The sequence below is a fragment of the Phlebotomus papatasi genome, chromosome 1, assembly GCF_024763615.1.
Source record: "Phlebotomus papatasi isolate M1 chromosome 1, Ppap_2.1, whole genome shotgun sequence".
Classification (NCBI taxonomy): domain Eukaryota; kingdom Metazoa; phylum Arthropoda; class Insecta; order Diptera; family Psychodidae; genus Phlebotomus; species Phlebotomus papatasi.
This window is the reverse complement of record NC_077222.1, coordinates 40,410,217-40,434,980: the sequence shown is the minus strand read 5'-3', so window position 1 is coordinate 40,434,980 and position 24,764 is coordinate 40,410,217. Positions and strand designations below refer to the sequence as shown.

The following is a 24,764-nucleotide window of genomic DNA, read 5'->3' as shown; positions in this document are numbered from 1 at the left end:
TGTATGGTCGATTTCCAAAGCATATCCAAAAATCTAAAATAAATCGTTTGATCCGTGTTACAGAAAACCCAAAATTCCGCGAGAAAAAATTTCAAAAACGGTCATTCCAGATAATTCTCTTTTTTATATGGGGTCATCGAAAGTCAGAAGTTGATATCTCGCAATGTTTTAATTCTATTCTAATACCAGGATGAAAAGGAGTATTGTAAAATATTGCTCCCCCTTTGAATTCGAGCAAAATTCTGAACTGAACCGTGTTTTAGTCTATATATTTTAGTCTATCTATAATCAAACGGTATTTCGAACTTAAAACTATGCTTGATTTTTCTCAGTGTAAAACAATTCCATTGCACATACATATCTGTGAATATCTTCCAAATGGCAAATTGCCCTAAATCGAAAACAATCACAATTTGTGGTCAGGTAAATTGGTTGCGTGTGCCATTTGCAGTGAAATTTCTTCAGCCAAGAACAGGGATTTTTCCAAGCACACTTTAACCTCCCTCTTGGCATTTTGCACCATCGAACGTTTGGATAATACTTTTCCCTTTAATATTTGATGCGACAAAAATGTGATTGCTTAACTTGAATTTTTTTTGGTGCCATAAATGAACAACAAGGGAAAAATTTTCATTTCTCCGCGCAATATGGAAAGTATTTCACCCTCAACTCTTATTCACTGCTTGTTCTGCATTGTTGTGCTGGATGGGAAAATAGTGACGTAGCATTTTCCACCCACACAATTTTTTCGCTTCTTTTCTCCTGCTCTTCTCTGGTATAGCCCGTGAACAAAACTTTATGAAACGTCATCGCTATTTGGTGTCAATAGCAGTTTGGAATTTTCCCATCGGATCCACATCATGTGTTTTCCTCCCAAAGCGAAAAAAACAACGAGATTTTTACACTTATAGGTATTTCTCCTACGGGAAATTCTCAACTCACCCATATAAGGAATTTTTCATTCAAGAATTGTTTGACTAGAGAACTCGAAGATTTTCCATGTGCCAAAGTATGCCAAAAAGACTTACCTGAAATGATAAAAAGAGAGAAAAAGATTATTATTTACCATCCTGAAGTTCACATATGATTACAGGGAATGCTCTATGAAGAATTTGAGGATTTCTCACTATGAAGGCTATAATTCTTCCCGATGATCCACCATCTAGAACCATTTTTCCCTTCCCCTAAAAAAAAAGAAACTCCCAGTAAAGCCTTTCATGGGAATCCTGCATGTGTCTTTGCGCCTTCTTCACCACTTATCCCCATAGAAATGAGTCTTCCTGGATCACATATCTTGAGACCTTTATAACCAAAGGACTATTTTTTCCATCCCATCACGTGTGAACGTCCTCTGAACACACGAAAAGCACTTCCGAAGAATGAGATCTAATGCTCACGGAAGGACACGCCAACAAAGGGATATGAGGGATTATGCGCCATTGAGAGGAAGAGCATATGGCCCCATGTAAATTAATATTAGCAGATGAAATGGTGGATTACTTGGAGATATTCACTTTGGAAAACTTATAGAGGGGGCTTGTAGAGCAATCTTTGGTCTATTTCTCAAGGCGAGACAATTTATACATATATGTTTGCACAAATTTTTGGAAGAATTGCGAACTTTAAGAAATGATACATACATTGTAATTTCATAAAACTGGTAAATTATTTCGGTAAAATAATAATAATAATAATGGTGGCACAACGTTCCATAGAAGAAGGCCTTCTCACAAGGGGAATCCGGGACATCCATTATTATTTTTTTCTTATACAGAGATGGGTTTATCAGTCCCATGCCCCGTGGAATCAAGTGCAGTGAAGCTCACTGGATGCAATTCGAACACCTTTAACGCCAGAAAAATTCCTGGTGACCTAAAGGGGATTCGAACCCGGGACACTTGTATCATAGAGCTAATGCTCTACCACTTGACTCACTGACTGAGTGCCCAAAAAGTGCCGGAAAAAGGGGCATTACAAAGCTATCATTTTTGTTTTTTGATTTTGTACGATCACATTATAGTCCTTTACTGATCGAAATAGCTTTCTTACTAATCGAAATTCAATATTTTACTGCACAATTTTGATTAATTTACCGAGCAGATTAATTTCTTTATAGTCAAACTGCTAATTTATTGATTAATAATCTGTAATATTACATTTTGTGCTACTTATAATTTATTGAATAATCATTAATAATTTCTTTTTTTTGTAATTCGGCAGAAAACTTGATATTGATCAGACCAAAATTATTCAGTAAATTCTCTCAAAGTTTTCTGATTTAGATACATGATTTTTCATAACTTCAAATTTTATCTATGTCCTATTAATATTGAATTTGTTTATGTTTTCAATTTTAATCGCTGATAAAATGTGATGTTTTTCTGCAAAAAATGCATAAAATACTATTTCAAAGTTTTATTATCTTAAGCATTTTCTATCATTCTCCACAATTTAGAATTTTAGCTTAAAAGGCAACTCTCAGACAACAAAGAAAAACTTTTTACAGATAGGGGAGAGATCATATTGATGGAAAAGGCAATAAAGTTGTTATTTACGATCATGTGGGGATACTGCAGTAGGTGAAATCTTACCCCATTGCCTAAAGCTTTCACTAGCTTAAGACGATATGGAGACGCCTGGTGAATTTATGTTTAATGCCAAGAGAGCGCATTTGATATAAATATCCATATGGTTGAAAATTTATCTCGCTATAATTCACATTTATGCTCTTTTAGTGTATCACATTTAGCATAACAGCCTTATTGCAAGTACGCTAATGCCTCCTATTGGTACTCAGTCACTCCATCTTTGGTCTCCTGATTGCAAATTGCCATTAGCTACTGGCAAAGGGGGATGAGAAGGGTGAAGAGATGATTAGGGAGGTCGATGGTGTGACGATGAGGTGATGCTGGAGGATGGCACTAGGACATATACATTGACAGACGATGGGGCAAACAGGGACCAAAGTGATATGACCACAAAATACCATTTGAACAGGCAGCAAGTTGTAAAGAAATACCATGGGCAATGGGAGCTTGAGAGTGGCAATTAGTGCTGTATCGAGGCATATTAATTAAAGTCATTAAAATCAGACTTATAAATTGTTATTTATGTTAATAACTCTACTGAAGGGGGATTTCTGCAACATAGGCAAATATTTCACCACGATTGCCGGTCAGACTGAGGGTCACAGATTTAATTTCTCCACATTTGTCTCCATGGTGGCATTTCAGCTGATTTCAAATGCAGAGCAGCTTAATAAAAAACATTCCAAGAAAATATTACATCAATTCCACTGAATATGTGGGAAAATACCCTTAATTTTCAGAGAATTGCAAGAAATTAAGTAGTGAATGATTTCTGGGAAAATATGAAAGTCACCTTGGGGAATGCATTCTTTAAGTCAATCCTAGGCTGATTTGGAGTATTTAGTTAAATCCTGAATATTTCCCCAGTGAATTTTCACCCTTAGGATAGTTTGGGTTTTTGGGGTCGGCACGATACCAAAGAGAGAAATGTCTGGCTGCCATACCAACTGTGTCATTTTACAATTTAGCCCCCCATTTTCTGTTTTCAGGACTCGACATTTGTATATATAGTATTTGCTAACATCGAGCAGGAGGTGAGTACTTTATAGGGTGATACAGAATTTTAATTTTTGCACAGACGCATCCTAGGTCCTGATTAATGAATGATATAATAAAATTTGCCATAATCATTTGGTGACATGTTACACATCTGATACTGAGACTTTGCCATGGAACAGAAGTCATAGTTTTAAAACTAAGTAGTGGAAACTGGGGCACCACCAAACACGGGGTACCACCAAACACTGCGATTTTTAATCGGATATTCGACTTCAGAGGATAAGACCTATAGGGATGCTTGTCCACTGAAGAAATGGTCGAGATAGTCCAAGTATTTAATTTAGAAATAAAAATTGGTATTTGGTGGTACCCCGTGTTTGGTGGTGCCCCAGTTTCCCCTATCCCGTAGTCACTTACGACAATCACTTTTACGTTTAGCATTTTTGAGTTGTAGGGTTGAAGGAACACCTAAACACTTATTGATACTTTATGAACACATGTCATAACGTATTGGCACTCAATTCTGTACCATTTGGTATACGAAACTGGAACACCTATCCTAATAGATAAAAGTAGATTAATGGAAAGTCATATTACTTGCATTTTATTAGGTATATTAAAAAGAAGTAATATTTTGATAAAATTGCCTATAAGTGTTTCCTACTGTGCAGGTGTTCCTCCCACCCTAAGACTTAAACATTTCAAGTTTTGAGTCAATTGAAGTAATCTCTCGAAGTTAGAATGTTCAAAAAGTCTGTTTCAAAAGATTTTCACCGTTGATGAATATATTTCAATAATCATCAATATCTTAGATCGGTGGCAGCCAAAAATCCCGAAAGCCAAAATCCCGAAAGCCAAAATCCCGAATGTTCAAAATCCTGATAGGGATGAAATTATATAGAGGAAAATGTTTCGAATAATTTCCCAAGACACAGAAGATTTCCCTTTGCCTCCAGCAAGAGCGGGTACAATCATGGGAGTAGCTATAACACTTTTAAGAATTCGGGATTTTGGCTTTTAGGATTTTGGCGTTCGGGATTTTGGCTTTTGGGATTTTGACGTTCGGGATTTTGGCTTTCGGGATTTTGACCGGGACCCATATTAGATTTATATTTTATATCAGTAAGATACAAGTAGTTACGTGTTATTCTTATAAATCGCTACACTTAAAGATCTTATGATCTATATAAAGCTACATGGATTAGCCAAGAGACGACATAACTTGATTATAATCAAAATAATGATTAGACTACATTCCTAAGTGGATTATTTACCATAGCCGTCTCTCTGTTTGAACCGTAGATCTAGCTAGAGCATTATCTACAGCAGAAGAAGTGTGAGTTATACTAAAAAATGGAATCTTGATAAATATCAGGAAATTTTAAAATGATTAGAAGGGACATTATAGAGACAAATGCCGATATGGAATCTTATACGTCATCTCAATCATCTACAAAAAAGTTATTTAAATTTTAAATTTATAACAAATATTAAAACCTCTAATATACTTAATTAAATATTTAATCTTAAATCTTGTTCCAAATTCTGGATCTGTAATAGCCTGATTAAAATGTGTTTTAGTTAAAATCAAGAGAAATTTGCAGTGAAATTTTTAAGAATTTCTTGTTGTTTGAAAATTGGTAATATTTCACAATAAGTGAATAATAGGTCATAAAGTTTGTAGTAAAAAAAGAATATGATAATTTGTTTTACGATTATTTTCTGATGACTTATAAAATTCTGCAACAATTCTTAATAAACTTTAACGAAAGGCTTCATTGCGACTCCATCAAAAATTTTAATCAATAATTTAAGTGAAAACTTTAATAACACAGGGACTAGGTTAAGCACCGCCCTGTGACATCGTACAACGCTGCTGGAGGAAATACTTAAGGGATGATGATGGCTTTCTGTATGGTTGAGGCATATTGCCGTATTTTGTAATATGAATTCCTCAGCCTCCGTGAAAAACAAGTGGCCTCAGATGGTGCTGGCGTTAGAGGAAATGTTTTATTTCAATTTAGTCGGTCCCTTGACAACTTTCACTGTAATACTCTTTTTCTGAGGCTGTAGATGGGGATATACACCGGTAAAAAACATAAGCAAAAAACCAGCGCAACTTTACAAAATTGAAAAGAGACTTTCTTGAAAACAAAACCTTACAAATCAATGAAAATTCAGAAAGAGAACACAAAAAATGTTGCTGAATAAATAAAGATGAGGCACTTTGAATTTAACAGAATTTTCGGGAACGAAGGGTTGGTTTTTGGAGAGAAGTATGATTGAATTGCATGCAAGATGGAAATTCAGAGGAATTTTTCACGAGCAATGTGGTTTTGTTTGTTGGTTTTGAATGTCACCCAGAAAATATCTAGGGAACTCTTAGTTATGAATTCTTCATGAATGCATCAAAAGTATGAATTTGCAAGGAGGAAACTGTGGCAAAAGTGGATGATTTGCTAGGAAAAGGGAAAAAACCAGCAAGTTTATTAATATTGAATGAGTGTGTGATGTTAGAAATGTAAAAAAAGGGGTGAAGAAAAATTCAATGTAGATTGTTTATTATATTCTTTTTATAAAAAAAATCCTATTTGTAACGCCCCCTATATTCAGAAACACAATAAATTCCAGAATAGAATCAAAATTGAAATGCTCCAAATGGTGGCGACAAAACAATTATGTCATATTGTGGAAAATTGGCATATCCATTAAGGATAATATCTCTGAGATGCCATTTACTTAATTGCTTTTCCGGATACAACTCCCCAAACCAAATTCTGCCACAAGACGACATCAACGAATAACTCTAGAGACAATTATGAATATTTATTTGAGCTACATACATAAATAACTACCCCCATATTGAGTTGCTTGAAAAGCTAAAATTTTGGGAAAGACCAAAAAATATGCAAAAGACGCTGAATTAATTCTATTTCGATTTTATGGATATATTTTCAATACCCCAAAATCCTTCAACATCACTGCAATATCCCATTCTGAATTTCACCAGAACACGATTGAATGAATTTGGAGTCAGAGGACGAAATAAGGACACAAAATATTTCTCTGGTAGCAGAGCAAAAGAGGTCGAGTGTTGTGGCAAAAAAAAAGAAGTGGAATTTTGTTATCGTTTTTCGTGAAATTTACGACGTCGAGACGCCATTTATTGATTCACAATGTCACCATCAGCACCACATCATAAAGACAAAATAATCATACTCAGGGAATGGACGAGAAGAGAAATTTCTTTGCCCTTTGGTCAGAATCTCCTAACAAGATCAATATATATGGGAATATATTTGCCACACAGTGTTTTTTGTTCTCAATCTGACGATTAAGTTGTAGTTTAGCAAATTGAACGTCAATTTTATGTGACTCATTATTGCTATCTTGCTATCTTAAATTGTAAAGAGTGCAAAAAATTAACAAATGTTTGTAAAAGTATAAAAAGTGCTCGTCAAATAATCTATGTTTGTGAAAAAAGTATAAACTTTTACGAACTTTTTCGTGGATTATACGATTTACGAGCATTTCGTGAGTCCTTAATAGGAATTCACAAATATTTACGAACAACTATAAAAAAGATTTTTTCTGTGTTTACTAAATTTCCATCAAATTCCCACTAATTGAGCCGGTTCTCGACTTAATCCGACAGTCAGATTAGTCACAAACTTACGGAAATGTAATATGATCATTATTTTGATTATAATTACATTAAGCCATGTCTCGGCTTAAGTCGTAAGTGTGTCTAGGGCATAAGCACTCATAGAGGCTTTGGCTGATCGTCGAGAATATTTAGCCTCTATAATTTGGCTGTAAAGGATTACGTAAAGGTATTTTATGAAGAGCACCCCTATTCGATGATCCAATGCCCTCAATGAATATCAGTTTGGAATAAATCTTTACAGACAATTTGTACAGGTTAAGTATTCTCAAAGATCGGCCTGAGTCTATTCAAGGCTTTAAGTTAATTTGAGCTGATCCTTTATCGCCAAATTTTCCCAACTAAATATTATATTTCCAAGGATCTTTTTGAGGCTCCCGTTTATTTGAAGCTTGAAAAGATCTTTACTGTCAGAGACAAAGTTTTGCTGCTTTTCCCTCATATTGACACAGTTTTCAGACAAATTCGTAATTATTAAGTTTAATCGGTTTTCTTGCAGACAAACGAGTTGTTATATCAAATTAAGCCTTTTCCAATAATTTAACAATAATCAGAATCATATTTTTTATATTTTTTCTTTAGAATTCAGAATATGTGAAGTCAGGAGGATTTGCAAAGAGCTAAAATTGAAATTCTGTGGAGGAATCTCACAAATCCTAACATCTCAATTGTGGCGTGAAAATGGTGAATAAAAGAGGAAATTAACTAGCCTCTCTTATCCATTCTTTGAATCATCATCAACCATCCAGGCTCTTGTCCCTTGACGACCCATCGAATTACGCGAGACCTTTTTTTTTGTGCGCTTTCACCCTAAAGGCAAGAATATGCAGACACCAATTGAAGATGGAAAAATCCATCGCGAAAAAATTACCTTTTTTTTTGTGCTCTCCTCCATCCCAAGCAGGAAAGTGTCCTGGAGCAGTGGTACATAATCGAAATCATTTGAATTATACGCGCCAGAGAGACAAAATGCACGTACCGGGGGATGATAAATGACAGAGACTTTCTGTGTGGGATAGAGGGTGAATTTCCTTAGAGAGGGTGAGGCAAAGTGGCTCGAGGATTGAGTCCTTATCAGCTAAAACTGAAAATTGTACCTTTTTCCCTTTTTTCCGGGTCTATTTTCATTCCTGAGTAGAAAGCAAAAAAAAAATATTCGCCCCATCTTGTATATCATACACAAGATTGAATTTTTGCCTTTCACCCTCCTATATAGAAAAAATCCCCAAGTATACGAAGAAAATAAAAAGGGAATGCCTAGTGGGGGAGACACTGCCAATTTTATTTTTAAGTAATTTTTGCTATACTACCCTTACATTATTTTTTTATATCTATCCGCAACAATAATCTCAATGAAAATGATGAGAATTTTCCACAAAATAACCTGGTAAAGGCATATTATGGTGGAAAAGTTGAAAGAAAGGACTAGAAAGCGAAGTCAAAAGAAGTAAGAAAAAATAATAGCGGAAAATACCAGAAAAAGTTTCTTGGCTTGAATTGAAGGAAATATTATAGAGAATGTGTTATTCTCAATTTTCTCAACAAAAGCTTAAATAATCGTAAATGCAATCTTAAGATTTTCACCAGTGAAAGCTTTCAGACATCTACACCCCCAACCAAAGTCTGAAGGTTCGGATTGAGAAAGGCAAACCATCAACCCTCAATCCCACTTTAATTAATATTTATTTCTTCTTCGCAACTTTTTTTTCCACCCAAAAGCATATCCATTTGAGGGAGGGTACGAGGAGTTGTTGTGATGTTTTTGCCATAGAAGCTTCTCACAAAGCTTTCGCATCATCCTAATGCAATTCACGAGCCTCAATCTCCAAAAAAAAAAGTACACTACATTCTAATTTACTTTTTTTCTGGGAGGGTGAATTTCTCTCAAAGTTGGATTTTATCTCATTTATTTTCTGGATATTGCATTAAATAACTTCTAATTAATTAGCAAGATGTCTGGTTTTACTCACCAAACTTCTCGCTTTTTTTTGTCTTCTCTCGTGTGAAATGTCTCGAGTTTTCTCGCAATTTGCCCAAACTCCCCAATCTTGAGAGCTAAAAAGATATTCTCTTCTTCAAATGGAATAAGACCTAGAGTTTAGGTTAAAGAGTATTTCCCCCTGCCTTGTCCTAAAGTACCAGGAAAGTCTTAAAGAGAATACTATGATAATTGCATAGTCCAGAAAATAAAACTGTGAAAATTTTGCATTCTTTTAGTAAAATTGCAAGATGAACCCATGCACATGTCGAAATAATTTAACATGGGAAAGTCTGCACAAGTTGCGAATATTTCACCAAATGCTACCACCCCTTGAAAATCCCTCTAAATGCCTTCTGCAATTAACCTTTTCATGGTGTTTGTTTCACATGTGGATTATGAAGCTAAAAATTACAATCAACTATTTAAATTCCCATTCGGATGGCATATTTTAATTTAAGCCCTAGCTGGAAAATTTTCATTTCAACTATATAATGTTTTTATTTCTCAATTTAGGGAGCGTATGTGTGTTTGTGATAAAAGGGGGTGGATTTTCATCTCAATTTCGCACATGCATTGATTATAAACTGTAACTGTGGGGCACACTGTGAAATTAAACAAAAAGACTTTAACATGGATAATAACATTTTGAAATTAGATAATTACATCAAGAGGCTTCTACAAGGGTGATATTCTCAAGCAAGAGAAATTGCAACCCCAACAGGAACAAGAGCTAATATTCTATGAAGTAATACTGAGAACTTAAGAATATTTTTTTTAATGTATTGTTTTCGTTTTTAATACGAGATTAAGAACAATTTCACTAAATTATTTAAATTAATAAAATTTCGAAATTTTAATAACTTGGCAATATTATTTTTTCCAAGATTTCAAAGCTTATTATTTATAGATCTCCCTATTTTTAAATGTAAAGTCTCGATTTTTATGTTAATTATCTCAGTTCCAGATTTGAAGACATTTTGTTTTCAAAGGTTATTAAATATTGGGGAGACTGGGGCAAAAAGTCACAAATCGAAAAATTCAAAATTAAATATCTTTCAAGGTAAAAAGGTAGCGGCTCAAATTTTTTTCTATAGATAGCTTCCATAGACCTTCTCCAATGTCGTAAGTTTCTTAGAATTCAAACAAGGAATTTAGAAAATAAAAAATATTGAAATTTTTTGTCCTATTTTTGAAATATTTTCCTTGCAGAAGATAACAATTATTACTTACTCACTTTCCAAAATTGACGCACTGGTGAATATTTTCTAAATAATTTGGATTTTTTGAATACGAATCCGCTATCTATTTCAGAATTTCACAAAAGTTCTTTTCTCCAGAAATCCTTTTATTAAAAATGGCCACTTGGGGTAAAAAGTAACAAAAGATATAGAACAAAAAGTAACAAAAAAGCGAAGCAATTTCTGATGTGTCACGGCGAAAAGAAACGTCATTATCATGTCTCGCCGCTTTGGTTTGGATTGGTCAAACGATTTGCAGTCTTTTGTGTGTTTTTTCTAAAATAGCTTGAAAAGCGCTTTTCCCGTTTTCTCACTTTTTTTCGCAGAGAAAACGGTGTTTTCCAAAGGTGTAGATTAATAAATTTTCTATGAAAATATGTCTTCTAGGTATTTTTTCAAATTTGCGGAAGCCCGAAATGAAGCGAATCAAAATATGATAATACCTAATGTCTGGTACTATTTGCCCCAGTATTTTTGAGAATAGTCACAAAATTTCCTTTTAAAAATTGGCTCGATAAACGTATTTCCTTACAAAATAGAGGAAAATTACTTTCACAAAGTTGTAGAGCGGTAAATTTTTTATAAAACTGAACTAAATAGAAATTTTTGAAGCGCTCGAGTAGCTTGTAAAAAAATAAAATATCCGTTTTGCGACTTTTTGCCCCAGTCTCCCCTACTATGTATTACAGATAATAAAAATCAAACATGAAAAAAATAAAATAATAGTATTATTTTTTTTTAAATTGAAGTATAAAAGAAAGAAATAAAAAATACTTTTCTTTTGTACCGTAAATTTTAAAAATTTTCAGAGTAAGGGGAGGTGGGAACCTTTGAACTGCGGTAGCTTTTAAATTAGGAGCTTTTTTATTATATTTTTAAATGAAACTGGACATTATCATCATATAATTTAGCTCCACAAACCAGTTTTGAAGCTAAATTGCATTATGATAAGGCTAATTTCCATTTCATAATAGGAGAAAAACCCAATTTCAAAACTACCCCTAAATGAGTTTCCTTTAAATAAGCTTAATCAGATATTGGAGAACAAGGTTTTTAAAATTTTGTTCAAATTTTTCAAAAATTTCTAAAAGACATTGCAAAACAAATAATTGGGCTAAAAAGAAAGGATTAAAAATGATGTTGAAGTAATACTGATAGAAGTCTTCTCGCACTTTTATTTTGGAAAATCTTAAATTGTAATTTAATTCCGTCTCTGTAATAAATAAATTTGATTTGTTTTATCCAAAAAAAAAACAGTGCTGAAAGTCTCTTTTTAGAGTACACACTAAAGAAATTAGCTACATCTGCAGATTTTCATGTCTCGATACTCAAATCTCGTACCCCTCTTATTTTAGTAATCTAATGCCCAGAGTGAACACCGATGTTAGAGCTGAGAATCTAATTAGGCAGTTGAAGTTGATCAGTAATTGCCACGATTAATCAATCAGTTCTCCCATTTTGGGAATTATATCCCGCAATGGAGAGAAGAGACTTCTTACATCTCAGACCCCTATAACTCTCCCAAAAAGTCCCTAACATAGAACCTCCATAAGAAAGAATTTGATAGATGGGGTGCTGAATGCATTTTTTCCATTTGTACAATTGTCGAGACGGTGTATGGTTCAAGACAAAAGGCATCAATGTCGTACAATTAGTTAAATAGTCATCTTATACTATTGGAATTTCCACTCTGCAATTGTTCAAGCAACAATAGATAGAGTGCGGGGGTGGAATGAATTCAATTCCAATTCGCGATATAGGGTGATTTGACAACAAAACAAATTCCCAATCGTATTAGTAATTTAATCTTGCCACTCGAGAATCCATTTCATCCCTCATACAGTTTCCCGTCACTTTTGCGGGCAGCACACACATATCTTGGTGGAAAGCAAAAGTATTTTCATTCCTCATTTTCGGGGGGAAAAAGCAGATTGTGACACCACGAGGAGGAAATCTTAGGCAATTGGAAGATTTGTTCATATATCCAAGAGCAATATATCATGTGGACAGCAAAAATACCAAAAGGGTTGCAACCCTTTTCCCCATATACACTATCAAAGGGTTACATTCCCCAGAATCTATGGTGCCTTCCCACCCTCGACCCCATGGGAGAAGGGATTAAATGTCTATTTGCTTGTTTTTGCAGCAGTGGAAAACATTAATTTCGTGTTTGGCTTGCATCACATGTGCACAAAAATTTCATTTTCCCACCCACCCTCCAGAAAGGGTCACCCCCACAAACTTAACACTACATATATATATACATCTCTTGATTGTAGAAATAAATTTCTTGCGAGGCCGAAGGTGAAACTGTGGTTATAGTTCCTTTTGGCGTGACAACACACTCAGATGCTAAAGTCTATGAATTCACCATAAATCTGGAAAATGGAGGAGAATCGTTGGTGAACAAATGTCACACGACACCTGCCAACGCCTCCGAAAGGCCAAATTTATATCATACGGTCACCTAATAAGGGCTGCCCCGAGACGTGGAAGGCTCTTGGTAATGCCAACACAGTTGGTGAATCAACAAATCACCGTGACAGTGAGAGGACAACAAATTTCCAAAGGAGACTCGACATTTAGTCTTCCTCCTGTCTCTCCTTCAATGTCTCTTGGTGGATGTTGAAGATCTCGGTGAATTCATTTGGGAGTGATAATTTATTCACTCAGTCACACAACGATTTACATTTCGTACAATTTTGGATAGATTGATCCACTTTTAGCACAGAAACCGTTATAACTGTTATAAAGTGTTACATTTCGTTAAATAACTGTGATGTTGATGGGGGGCAATTTGATCTTTTCGAACAAATCAGTTTGAAATTTTGTAACTAACTTCAGGTGCGCAAGCCCTATACAAAAAGAACTTACAAACACGTGAGGTGGTAGATCCCACACGCAGTGCGTGTTATCAAGAAACTGTTGGGCCTCCGTGAGTGTCTCGTTAGCGCCATGGTGATCTCCAACTGGGGCCCGTCGATGGGTGAAACTTGGGCATCTTCTTCATGGCAATTTCGTCCTCATTCTCGCACCACAAACTTAACGATGTCATATTTCACGTGGTTATATTTAAATTGGCTGACAGAGGTGACAGTTCGTATTTCATGGATGGCAACTGAGTGGCTCGCGAGGAATTCACCCTCAGAATCATATGTGCGAAATATGCCAATAACTCTCTCCTATGCACCATACAAAATTGCACAGAGTAAATTGCACTTTGATGCACAAATCAAACGAGTTTATATGGGTGTCGTTGAACGGCCGATGATTTTTTTTTCAATGCTTTCTGTCTCTTCCTGGCCTGGGTTTTGTTGCATTCACACTAAACAACTCTTTTTTCCCCGGTACCCCTTCTTCTGGGTCCCAAAACCACCTCTGGGCCATAAATAGTCCCCACGGAGCACAAAGAATACTCTCTGAGGTGGAGGACGTTGAATATGGCGAACAAAAATTGTCACCATGGTTGTGATATTTTATTGGATGGTGCACAAATGGATGGTTCGACTGATGAAAAATGATGCAAGTCTCTTCAGTGCAGATAAAACGAATGAGACATGCATGAGGGAGAAAATCTCATCGGTGAGATCGTGAATTTCGCGGTCACTATGTGGGTGGGCAGTGGACAATTGCCTCCAGTGGAAATACTCTCAAATTCATCATTTATCACTGCAGACAGATATGGTGGACTCTTCACACATGCATTGGTCAACTAGAAAGTTCTTGGTCTCTTTACATTCCACATAGAATTGTTTCGTTAAGTGTTTTCTTGACACGTTGGACATCATAATAATGCCTCTTATGTCAAGAATAAACTTTTTAATAATAGTTATTAACTAATAACTTAATCTGGGTGACTTTCGTTAAGTTATAGTTTTCGTTAAGTTATTTATTAGCAATGAAAATGGCCTGTACATACTTATGACTTACGCCGAGAGACGGCTTAACGTATTTATAATCAAAATGTTGATTTGATTAAATTCTCATGAGTTTCCCACTAATTAAATCCGTTTTTCGGCTTGAGCCGTGAAATGCATTAGTTCTAATCATAATCTGATTATTATTATTTTTTTATAATTATGCTAAACCGTGTCTCGGCTTGAATCATAAGTGTGTCTAGAGCATAATTTTGATTTAAAACTGATTGACATCAGTTTGTATATTCTGGGCTTGATTATGGTAATAAGTATTTAGGTATGCAGAATACCTTTTTCGTTAAGTTCAAAATAGGATTTGTTATAAATCAAGTGAAGTTATTTAAAGATCCATTAATTCTTCAACTGTTTTGTGAACTTTGTATGACTTGAAAATAATAAAGATCTCGTAAAACTAGTAAAACAGTCTTTCGTTAAATTGATCCAGTAAGGAATAGGAAATATTTGCTTAAGTTTAACATAGGCCCTCTCACGGTTGGCTATCCCAGCCAGATTGTTCATATATAGTTAAAATCTTCTTATACTAGAATTTTCGAATAAAGTAACGTACGAATTTTGTTACGATATACCAATAACTTTGATCTGATCATAAAGAAAAGTAACAAAACTATTGCAAAATCATCCTGCTGTTATATCATTTATACTTCGCGCTTATTAAACGAAAGAGACCAGTTACTTTCCCAATGACCAATCTATTAAAATAATTCTAAGATCACTTACCAATTATTCACTTGCAGTATTGTGAGCCCTGTATCTTGCGCTAATTGTTTTTTCTGGTCTTCCGATGGATACGGATGCTGCAAAGAAAAGAGACAGGCGTTAATTCAACATGACAAAATCTAATAATTGCTCCACAATAGAGTGGTGCGAATGCAGAAAAAAAATAATTCCAAGAATCCGGGTACAATGGGGTGGATGTAAGGGGATGTTAATTGAGGGGCTCGCGTGTGTTTGGACGAGTGTACTTGAAAGGGTTAACAATGGTAACCGTCACTCTCTCAGCTCAATCAGCCACGTGCCAGCATCTTCCCGTTTTTGGCACATTTTTCTTTTCATCCATTTTCCCCCCGTATGCAATCCATCAAGGGATCATCTATGGAATGAGCCCCTAACCTCACCACAATTATTTCAATATTATTTTTCATCAGTGTTTTGTTGAATGCTGTTGCCTCAAATCTTAATTTTTGAGCTTATATATTTTTATGAAGTGTTTTCTTGGGCACAAGTCAGGGAACAACTTTTGATTGACATGTTTAGCATGTGGTTTACTTTTTTTTGTCTTCACAGCAACAGAGTAGAAAAGGGGTTGATACTGATGAGAAAAAAATATACACCCACATCTGCCGGAAGTTGCCAACTACAGCGTCTCAAATGGTGCAATAGTCTCAATGGTACCGACAAGGGAAAAGGGATATTTGATATGTGCAGCCGTGAAAGTATTTTTAAAACCACCTTTTTCGCGCCTCATCCTCCTTTGGGTGAATTCTTCAGAGACGTTAAAACCAAAAAAAAACAATAAACTTTGAACACCATTATTGTTTTATGAGTAATTTCAATTTTATGTTTTTTGGGTACAAAAAAACGTTTTTTTCTGTTTATTTCTTTTCCAGAGGTCATACTTTTATTTGAAGTAGTTTAAAATTGTTAATCCTTTAAATTTCTCCATTATATTTTATTTATTTTTAACGGTTAAAACAACATTTAAAAAAAGATGTAAGAAAAAATAATAAAATTAGGATGCATCCAATAAAATTGATCACTTAAATTTTATAGCCTTTACTTAACATGAATGAAGATAATTCAGTTTATTTTACAAAAGTGGATTTTATCAGAAAGCTATAAACGCGTCCACTGCCGTCTTATTGTTGGGTACAAGGTCACAGAATAAACTTTTACTAGCTCGACATGTTGAGTCATTGGGGTAGGTAAACTGTCATGTTAATACGAGATGATCTAATATATTAGACAATGCTGACGGACATGGAAGTACGACAGGAATTCCTTACGGTTTTCAATGGAAATACATTTATTGTCATATTTGCTAACAATACATTAAATCTGACTTTAGATTAGGCTTGATGTAAGGGGCAGGGCCGGATTTAGAAATGTGGAGGCCCAGTGTCCATTTGTGGGTGCCCCAAAAATTTTACGTTTTACAACAGTGCGACAGTGTGAACTATACCAATTCCTAAAACCTGATTTTGTTTTTACTACTTGAAGAACTATACCGAGAAAACAGTAGAATTCCTCAATTTTTTTCCTATAAATTAGACAAGTTCAGTGAAATTATATCATTGAAATTTTGAGTGATTCGAACTCTGGTTCAATTCATTTATGTAAATTTAACAGATTGATACAAAAAATACGCGAAAAAATACGAGAAATTTTACTAAATTCTCAGACTCGAGAGCACAATATCTTTAAAAGCTTTAAAGGTACCTTAAAAGTATTTTGTGTCGTTTTCATCCAGAAATATTAAGAATTAGGGTAAGAGCTCATAATTTTGAACAGTTTCTAAATTTGGACACTTTGAGGGTAAAGTTGGACACTAAAAATAAATTGATTAAAATTATGAATTATAATTTAAATATTTGATGTATAATGAATTCTATCTTAATATTTGTTCCTTTTGGAAGATTTTAACATAACTGTTTTTTCATAAGTTTTTCACAAAATCTATCCTAGCTTAGTTTACGACCCCCTACAGTAGGGGGTCGTAAACTAAGCTAAATTGGTAAACTTTATACTAGATGTGTAGGGGTTAATATCGGTTTTTGAACGTTCTAAATTTCTGAACAACCCGAATAGCACAAGGTATCGGATAGCTTCATTCTCATATCGACGGTTCCATTACATACTATTCTATCTCATAATGACAACATTTCAGGAGAACCACTTGAAGTTGGCGATTTCCTATGCTGCAAGTGTAATTTTTTTTTGAAAAAATTGAATATCTTGTTACCCGAACGCCGGATGATCACCAAATTTTCGCCAGTTGTAGATCTCGGTCCCATCAGGAACAACATATCTCTCGGAGTAGTATAATTCTAAGTCGACTTAGAATAGTATGGAATGGAGCCGTCGATATATTTTCGTAAGTATAGTTAGTTGTTTTACAACTATTTAAAAATAAAACATTGTATTAAATTAAGCACTTATTAAGTGTTTACTAAGCACTTATTGTGATAGTCAGGACAAAACAATTGCAATGTTTTAAAGTCGCAAATATTAGATTATTAACTTAAAACGATAAAACCCGAATGTTAAACAAAGCTTTCAACTGTAAATTCGGCTATACAGCAAGAATGAGCCATGTTGAGCTTTTTGTCCCTTGTCCATGTCGAAGGCCCAAGAGAAGAAATCCTCAGTGGAATGGAGTACGAACTAGAGGAAAGAAAAGCAATCTAGGTAATTGTTTTGTGGCACTCACAACCCACTCATGGTATTCCTTGGCGTCGCCATCACCCCACATGTGGAGTTGCACGCCATTCGTCGAATTTTCCACAATCTCCCTGGGGATTATTAAAGCTCCACCGCTGTCGTTTCGCTATTTTCCGCTTGATCTTCTACCCGAGATAAAAATACACTCGCAAGTAAATACTATATATAGTGAGATAGACGCTCATGGTTTCATGGCACAATGGTATTAGCTTGGGTGGGTGTGAGTTTGCACTGATAATGATAGACAACCTCTTTATAAAGCCATTAAATTAAAACGCCTACCGCCCACCGCCCACCCAGTTGGGTTGAAGTTCTGCACCTCATCCCGCGCTTTGTCTTGGGCATAGTGCACGTCGAAAAGAAACCTCATTATCTGATAAGGAAAAAGTTAAGAGGCGAAAATGTTCTGCAGTATGGGTGTTTTGGGTGGCAGAAAAAAAATATATATACAGAGTATAAGGGACCGTCCCACTCAGTGATCGCTTTATCGTGTTTTAATGAATTCCCCACGAGTGCCATTTATCTCTTGATGGTCACATGAACTCCCCTCACCAGCCAATAATCATAACAATAACTAGAGTGAATAAATTATTAACAGCGATGTTACATCTAAATAAACTCCCTGGCATGGTCTCCCATATCGAACTGGGTATGAGATGAAAAATGACTCGGAAGGAAGCTTTCAACCCTCGTGCCAAGGAGCTTGCCTTCAATCTCTATGCTCCTCTGACCCCCAACGTTTTTTTTTTATATTTTCTTCTTCCAACCAGCCGCGCCATATACTTTTCAAGGAAAGGAAGTCAGTGATGATAGAGCAAATAATTGACAGTTACATGCGTCTCAGTCACAACTTTTTCCCCAAGACCGTCTGTATCTGTTGGCTTCCGCAAAATGACCCAATCTTCCGGGGATGACATGCCAAAATTACAACAAAGTGCAAATTGTTTACAATTTTCTCTTTTGCAAAACTTTCTACATACACACACACACACACATACCCTGGACCTGGGACATCCAAAAGTTTTGCCAAAGGACCAATGGTCAGAGGTATCCCCATCTCCATGGTAGAGAGACCTCTTCCGGAGTGGGTGGTCCTGAACCCACCAATTTTGGTATGGATCTGTCTATGGGAGGATGATTTAGAGGTTTTTGTTTTGTGGAAAATTTTCCGCTGACTCCGGATTGCCGGTCTGTCTCTGGACACAGACCGACTGTCTATCGCATCGTGATAGCCTCCACCGAAACTGACAACGGATGAGGGGATGGAATCCTGCGAAACGCTGACTCTTGCATTTGTGCCAAGTCATCACTTGAACCATATTCCCTGGCATTGTATTCTCCCTGACACATCTCTAAAAGTGTCACGCGAAGTCACTCCCTCATTATTTCAAATATTCACCACTGAAATATCCGAATTAGAGGAAGGGTATAGAGTTAACAATAACGAGAAGGATTCCATATGTCTAGTGATTAAATGAGCGAAAGCTCTTGCATAGAACATTCAGCTAAAGTCTTCAGAACAATTTTGAGGTAAACATTTCAGAAATTTTGCATCCCTCTTTATTGAGGTTTTATGCAATGTCTCGAACAGAGAAATTGTGGGAAAATCACTTTAAGTGCTTCATTAGGTATCTCATGAATAACCCACCTCTACAGCTATCCCGGAAATTAACAACGACTGACCTCAAATTATCCAAAGTTCTCTCTAAGAACTCTGCTCTCCACATGGGAACATCCTGTGGATCATTCAATTAACTAGGACATGCAAAAGGATTCCAATTATAGTGACAAAGTTGCATCATCGAAGGCTAGAAAAGGAGATTCCCATGGGTTGATTGTCTCAATTATACCTGAAACTATAATAGGGATCGAATGTCATGGAAAGTGGGTGGCACTGGAAACATGTCCAATGCTAATCACAATCCTGGAGAATGTTTGTCACAAGAGAGGACCACCTCTCACACGTGTTCCAACTCAGGACTCAATGCACCGCCCAAACACGCACCTCATCTCACAGTGCCCAAAATCCCGAACCATCATTAGGCCCAGACTCATCTCCAACTTAACATGAAATTCGCCAACAATGTTGCACGAGCAATTTGATGGACAACATCAGAGGCCTTCGGGGTGACTTTGCTTACATGTGCAAGAAACGCCTTATGCATTGTCTTGGTATGTTTTTCTCTTGGAGATTCATCAGACAAAAAATCACCCCTCAAACTGAAGGATAAACGATAAATTCCCCCGTAATTGCACATCTACGGGAAGGAATCATTTCCGGAGATTGCTACCCCGCCTCATCCTAAAACTGGTGTGAGAGTATATGGACAAAATTGCAGGGATGCAGATGAGATTCAATTGGATGAAAAAATCAACAGTCACGTGAATATTTGATGCAAAATAACCAGCTTTGCATGAAAATTGATGCCTCCGAGGCTGAACATGGTTCAATAATTACATGGAATTTCTATACTAACTTTACGGAAAAGTTAAATGTAGGTTCAATTGTAGGCTCTTGGATGTTATTCGCGGGTTCAGCACCAAAAAAAAAAACTTGAATCAATTATCATACTTTGAGATTTAATTAAAAATGTAGGTATAAATATTTAATTATAAATTTTAAATTCTATAGCAATGCTCTATAAAAATCTTTAATCAATCGCACAAATCAATAACAAATATTTTTTTGGTTCTTTAATTTGAATGTTATTAAGATGTTGTAAAGGTTTAATTTTAATGCTCAAAAATATTAAATAGAATATTAAATAAAAAGTGAAGATAGTCTTTCCAAAGCGAAAAATCAAAAAAATCATAAAATATGCATCCTGTGCACATTTTAGATCAAGTTAATTTTATAAAAAATATTTCTACAATAATTTTTGAAACCTAATAATAATAACAATAAATTTCAATCTCTTTTGCCAAGAATGTTTTAGATATTTTATTTCCACTTTTTCACATTGAAATCTAAATTGAATTTGTCTTGATAATAAAATTATCATTACGTGATCTTCAATATAAATTCAATTTAGAATTAAGTGTAAAAGAGTAGAATCGATATATGAAATGATATTAAAGAAAAGAATAATTAGAAATTTTGATTAAGGACTTGGCTTAAAATGGATTTTTGATCGATTTTGTTGTAAAAAAATAATAGAAAAAAAATGTTTTAATAAACATCTTAAATTTTCTTGTTGACGAAATTGCCAATTTATTGATCAACAATATTAATACTGTTTTTTACAATATTTATACTGAAGTGGGTGAAGTGAATTGGATTTTTTCGATTTTAATTTAAGAAATACAGAAAGAATGGTAACTAATGTGAATTTTTCAAGATTATTTCAATTCAAGTCGCAGTATTAGTTTTGTTTTCTTTTTGGTGTCTAAATGATATTGAAAAAAACGAGCAGGCAAAACTAAATTCGTTTGGTAAAAAATGAAATTAATATCTTAAGATGAGTGTACGTAGAATAAAAGTGTTTTAAAATTCCCTTTGCAAAAACTTTCATGAAATTTTGACTGCTTTTAAAATTCTTAACTGTTGGACTAACCAAATTTGTTTTAATGGCTCCGGCATATCTTTTTAGAAAATTTCATGAAATCAAAATTCGCATACCTTTGTTTCTAAAACATTTTGAATATGTATATCTCATTCTCTCGCACTCCAAATTCGGTTGAGCTAAATTTAATTTGTTATGATGTTTAATTATGATGAGAAGAATGAGATAGACATATGCAATATGTTTGGAAAAGAAAGGGATGCGAATTTCGACTTCATGCAACACTCTTGATCTAAAAGGCAGCCGGAGCCATTACTGATCACATTCAATTTATATAGTACAAAAATCGTTATCAATCTTTATTTAGTCTATAGCTTCCGGAAAAGTATTAACCCTCCGTGGCTGTAGATGGGAATTGGCCGTTCACTTTGTCACACTCAAAGACAACAGACATAATTCATTGGCAGGAATGAGCCAATTTCTTCAGGAGACGATAAAAATAAAAGTATATAGCATATAAATACAAAGTAAGTCCTCTTTATGTGATACGATAGAAGTCACTCCATCCAACCCTCATATTCTTTTCCCTGCTGAATTTTTACTCGGTGACAACAATCAAGATTCAATGCCATTTAAATCTGTTGTCTGTCCTCAAGATGAGCCATTTTAGTGAAGCCAAATTGGGTGATCAACGCCTTCGAAATGACCTACAAAGTGCTTGCGGCTCATTGCCCTTTTTTCCCCTTACTGGAGGACTCTCTTATCCCCAGCTTTCTTATGGGAAATGCCCTCATCATTCCATCAGGCATGATCTGAGAGAATTTCCATACGGATTTCCATGAAAAAGTCATTTCGATGGAAAAAATTTTGCTATAGTCGGTTTTATGGTAAATCTGATATTGAGGAGAGAGTATTGTTTTTTTTTCTTTCCTTCTTGCCTCTGCAGCCCAAGGATTCACAGCAAGGGAACAGCATCCCATCAGTCCAATGTTAGGGGTGTGAATGGAAGAATAAAATTTTTCTTGCCTAATAAAACACCTTGAAAACTTTTACGACACTTAATTCCACATAAAAAACAGTGTGTAAGAGAAAAAAAGAGGATCCACAGAGTATATTCCAGAGAGGGATACTTGTCTCTGGGATTGGTATTGTTTGAGGGTTGAAGATGGCTGGAAAAACAACGTGCCATTCCACTGACATCCACCCCAAATCACATCAGCAGACAGATTTGCATAATTTTGACAAGACACCACACCCGCCCAGGCAAAATCCTGTGAATATTCCACACAATCTCCATGGGCAGATCATAAAACCAGTAACTGCTTGTAATGGTTATGAGGATATGGCCCATTTTGGGCAATTTAAACCATTTCAATTTTTTTTTCTGCTCCCGCATTCAAAGGTATTTCACATCAGATTATTCTAACGTCTATGGGGATGGAATCAGCATAAATTAAAACAGATCCTCACAGCGTTGATGCTCCTTTTCGAATTTTCCCCCTTTTCCGCATTTGGTTTATGGATTGAGAATTGAATGAGCTCTTCTATTACCCTTTCACTAATTCCGGATTTATCCGAGAATAGGTTTTGTACTACTGAAAAAATTGCTTATAAGGTCAACTATGACCGTTGAAAAATTATTTGAATTGAAATTTTATTAAATTTATTGCTGTGTTCTTGATTATTTTCTTTTTTTTTATTTTTAAATAACAATGTTCACAGTTTCAAATTAAAGTTCATAAAAGCTCTCGATAAACTATTGTTCTCAACCCTCAAACACTGTCAATTGCTTCTGCAAAGTTCTCATACACAATCAGCAGATAACATAAACTCCAAATTAATTACATTAAATATTAACTTTGTAAAGCACAGAGGTTTCTGAAATATTGGGAAGGTGGGGTGGCTTTGTGGGGGAATGTTAATTAGTTGTCAGAAACGAAATTTCAATAGTTTTACCCTAGAGTCAGTGGAAAATTTAACCCTTTAACTGTGGCTATACGCCTCATTCCAAAAGTCATCGTTGCAGATATTCACGCTAAAAGCTCTGGATTGATTGGGAATACCATGGAATGGGAGAAAACTTTGCAGATATACATAAATCAAGTGGATGAGTTTGAGACCATACCTAGAACATCCATGTATGCTTACCACAACATTTCAAATCGACATTTGGATGCACAAAACTTTCAAACCCAAAAGCTCTGTGGATATGTTTTGTAAGCTTTCAGGGTGGCTTTTTTTATCCCTTAGCAAAATCTCCTGGCTTAGGCCATATCGACATATCCCTGATGTATGAAAACCTGATTATAATGATTTTTTTTATGTTTCACAATTTTATTCAATTATCCCATCCACATGCACGAACATCATCATTCAATTGACAGAGAGCGATTTTAATTTCCAACCACAATTTCAATTATGGGCATTGAGCATGGGTTAAAAAGGAGCTTATATTGTGTTTGTTGTATTTGTATGCAGATATCTCTCCTCATTAATGCCAAATGGATAATGCTTATAAATGCGCTGAAAATTGATTGGTGATATCGATATGCCATTGAGTGTCATCTTCATTGATAAATTGCAACAAACACGGGTTGGATAAGTGAAAAAAGCAGCCGGAGAGTGTATTTTATGCGAAATAGCAAAATTATTATGTGCAAACACGTTTCTGTGGCAGCACATGAGGTAAACAAATTAAAAATTAATTTCACACTGCAATATCATTTAGTTTTATTATTTTTTCTGTGGGTGTCAAATCTGTCCACGCAATGGATTTTTCCCTTTTTTAAGGTGCAAAACTTTTTTTTTGTAATTTTAACACTACCCCAGAAAAATCTATTTCTTTGATATTGGCTTTTTGGAGAGGATTGGAAGTGATATTTTGAGGTTGAAAGAGGTGCTAAAACTACCCCTATTTGTACCCTCATAGATATATAATCTAACAATGGAGTGTAATAAAAAAAAAGTATAAACCCACCAATGGAAAGTTATACCACAAAATGATATTAATAATTTATTAATATAATGCCATTTTGTAATTAAATTGAAATTATGTACAAACAAAATCAACTCTGCGGTGGTATTTTTGGCCAATTTTAATGCGTTTAATAAATGGTCGCATCGTACATCACGAATATGTTAATACATCACATCGTTATCAGCCGTGAAACAGACGAATTGTGTGAGCATCGAGTCGTGTGAACGCATAGATATTAGGTGATAACGTGCTCGAGTTGTTGTATGTATCAACAGTACCAAATATTTGATATTTCTTCTCTCCCCCCGCTCTGTTCACCCTCACAAAGCACCCCCCATTGAAGAGCCACAAGCACCAAAGTCATACAAGAGATATCCGGGGGAAAATTGGTGAGAAAGGGGAGCATATTTGAAATAAATATGCCAAAAAGCTCCCAAA

At 35.1% G+C, this 24,764-nt stretch overlaps 1 protein-coding gene across 1 annotated transcript in view; it reads right to left on the bottom strand.

The window, feature by feature from the left end:
• Positions 1–24,764, bottom strand: part of LOC129809986 (homeobox protein homothorax-like) — a 153,160-nt gene that overhangs the window by 55,692 nt on the left and 72,704 nt on the right. The window contains exon 5 of the mRNA XM_055860209.1: positions 15,126–15,202. Within this exon, the coding sequence (XP_055716184.1) occupies positions 15,126–15,202 (77 nt within the window). The remainder of the gene's footprint in view (positions 1–15,125; positions 15,203–24,764) is intronic.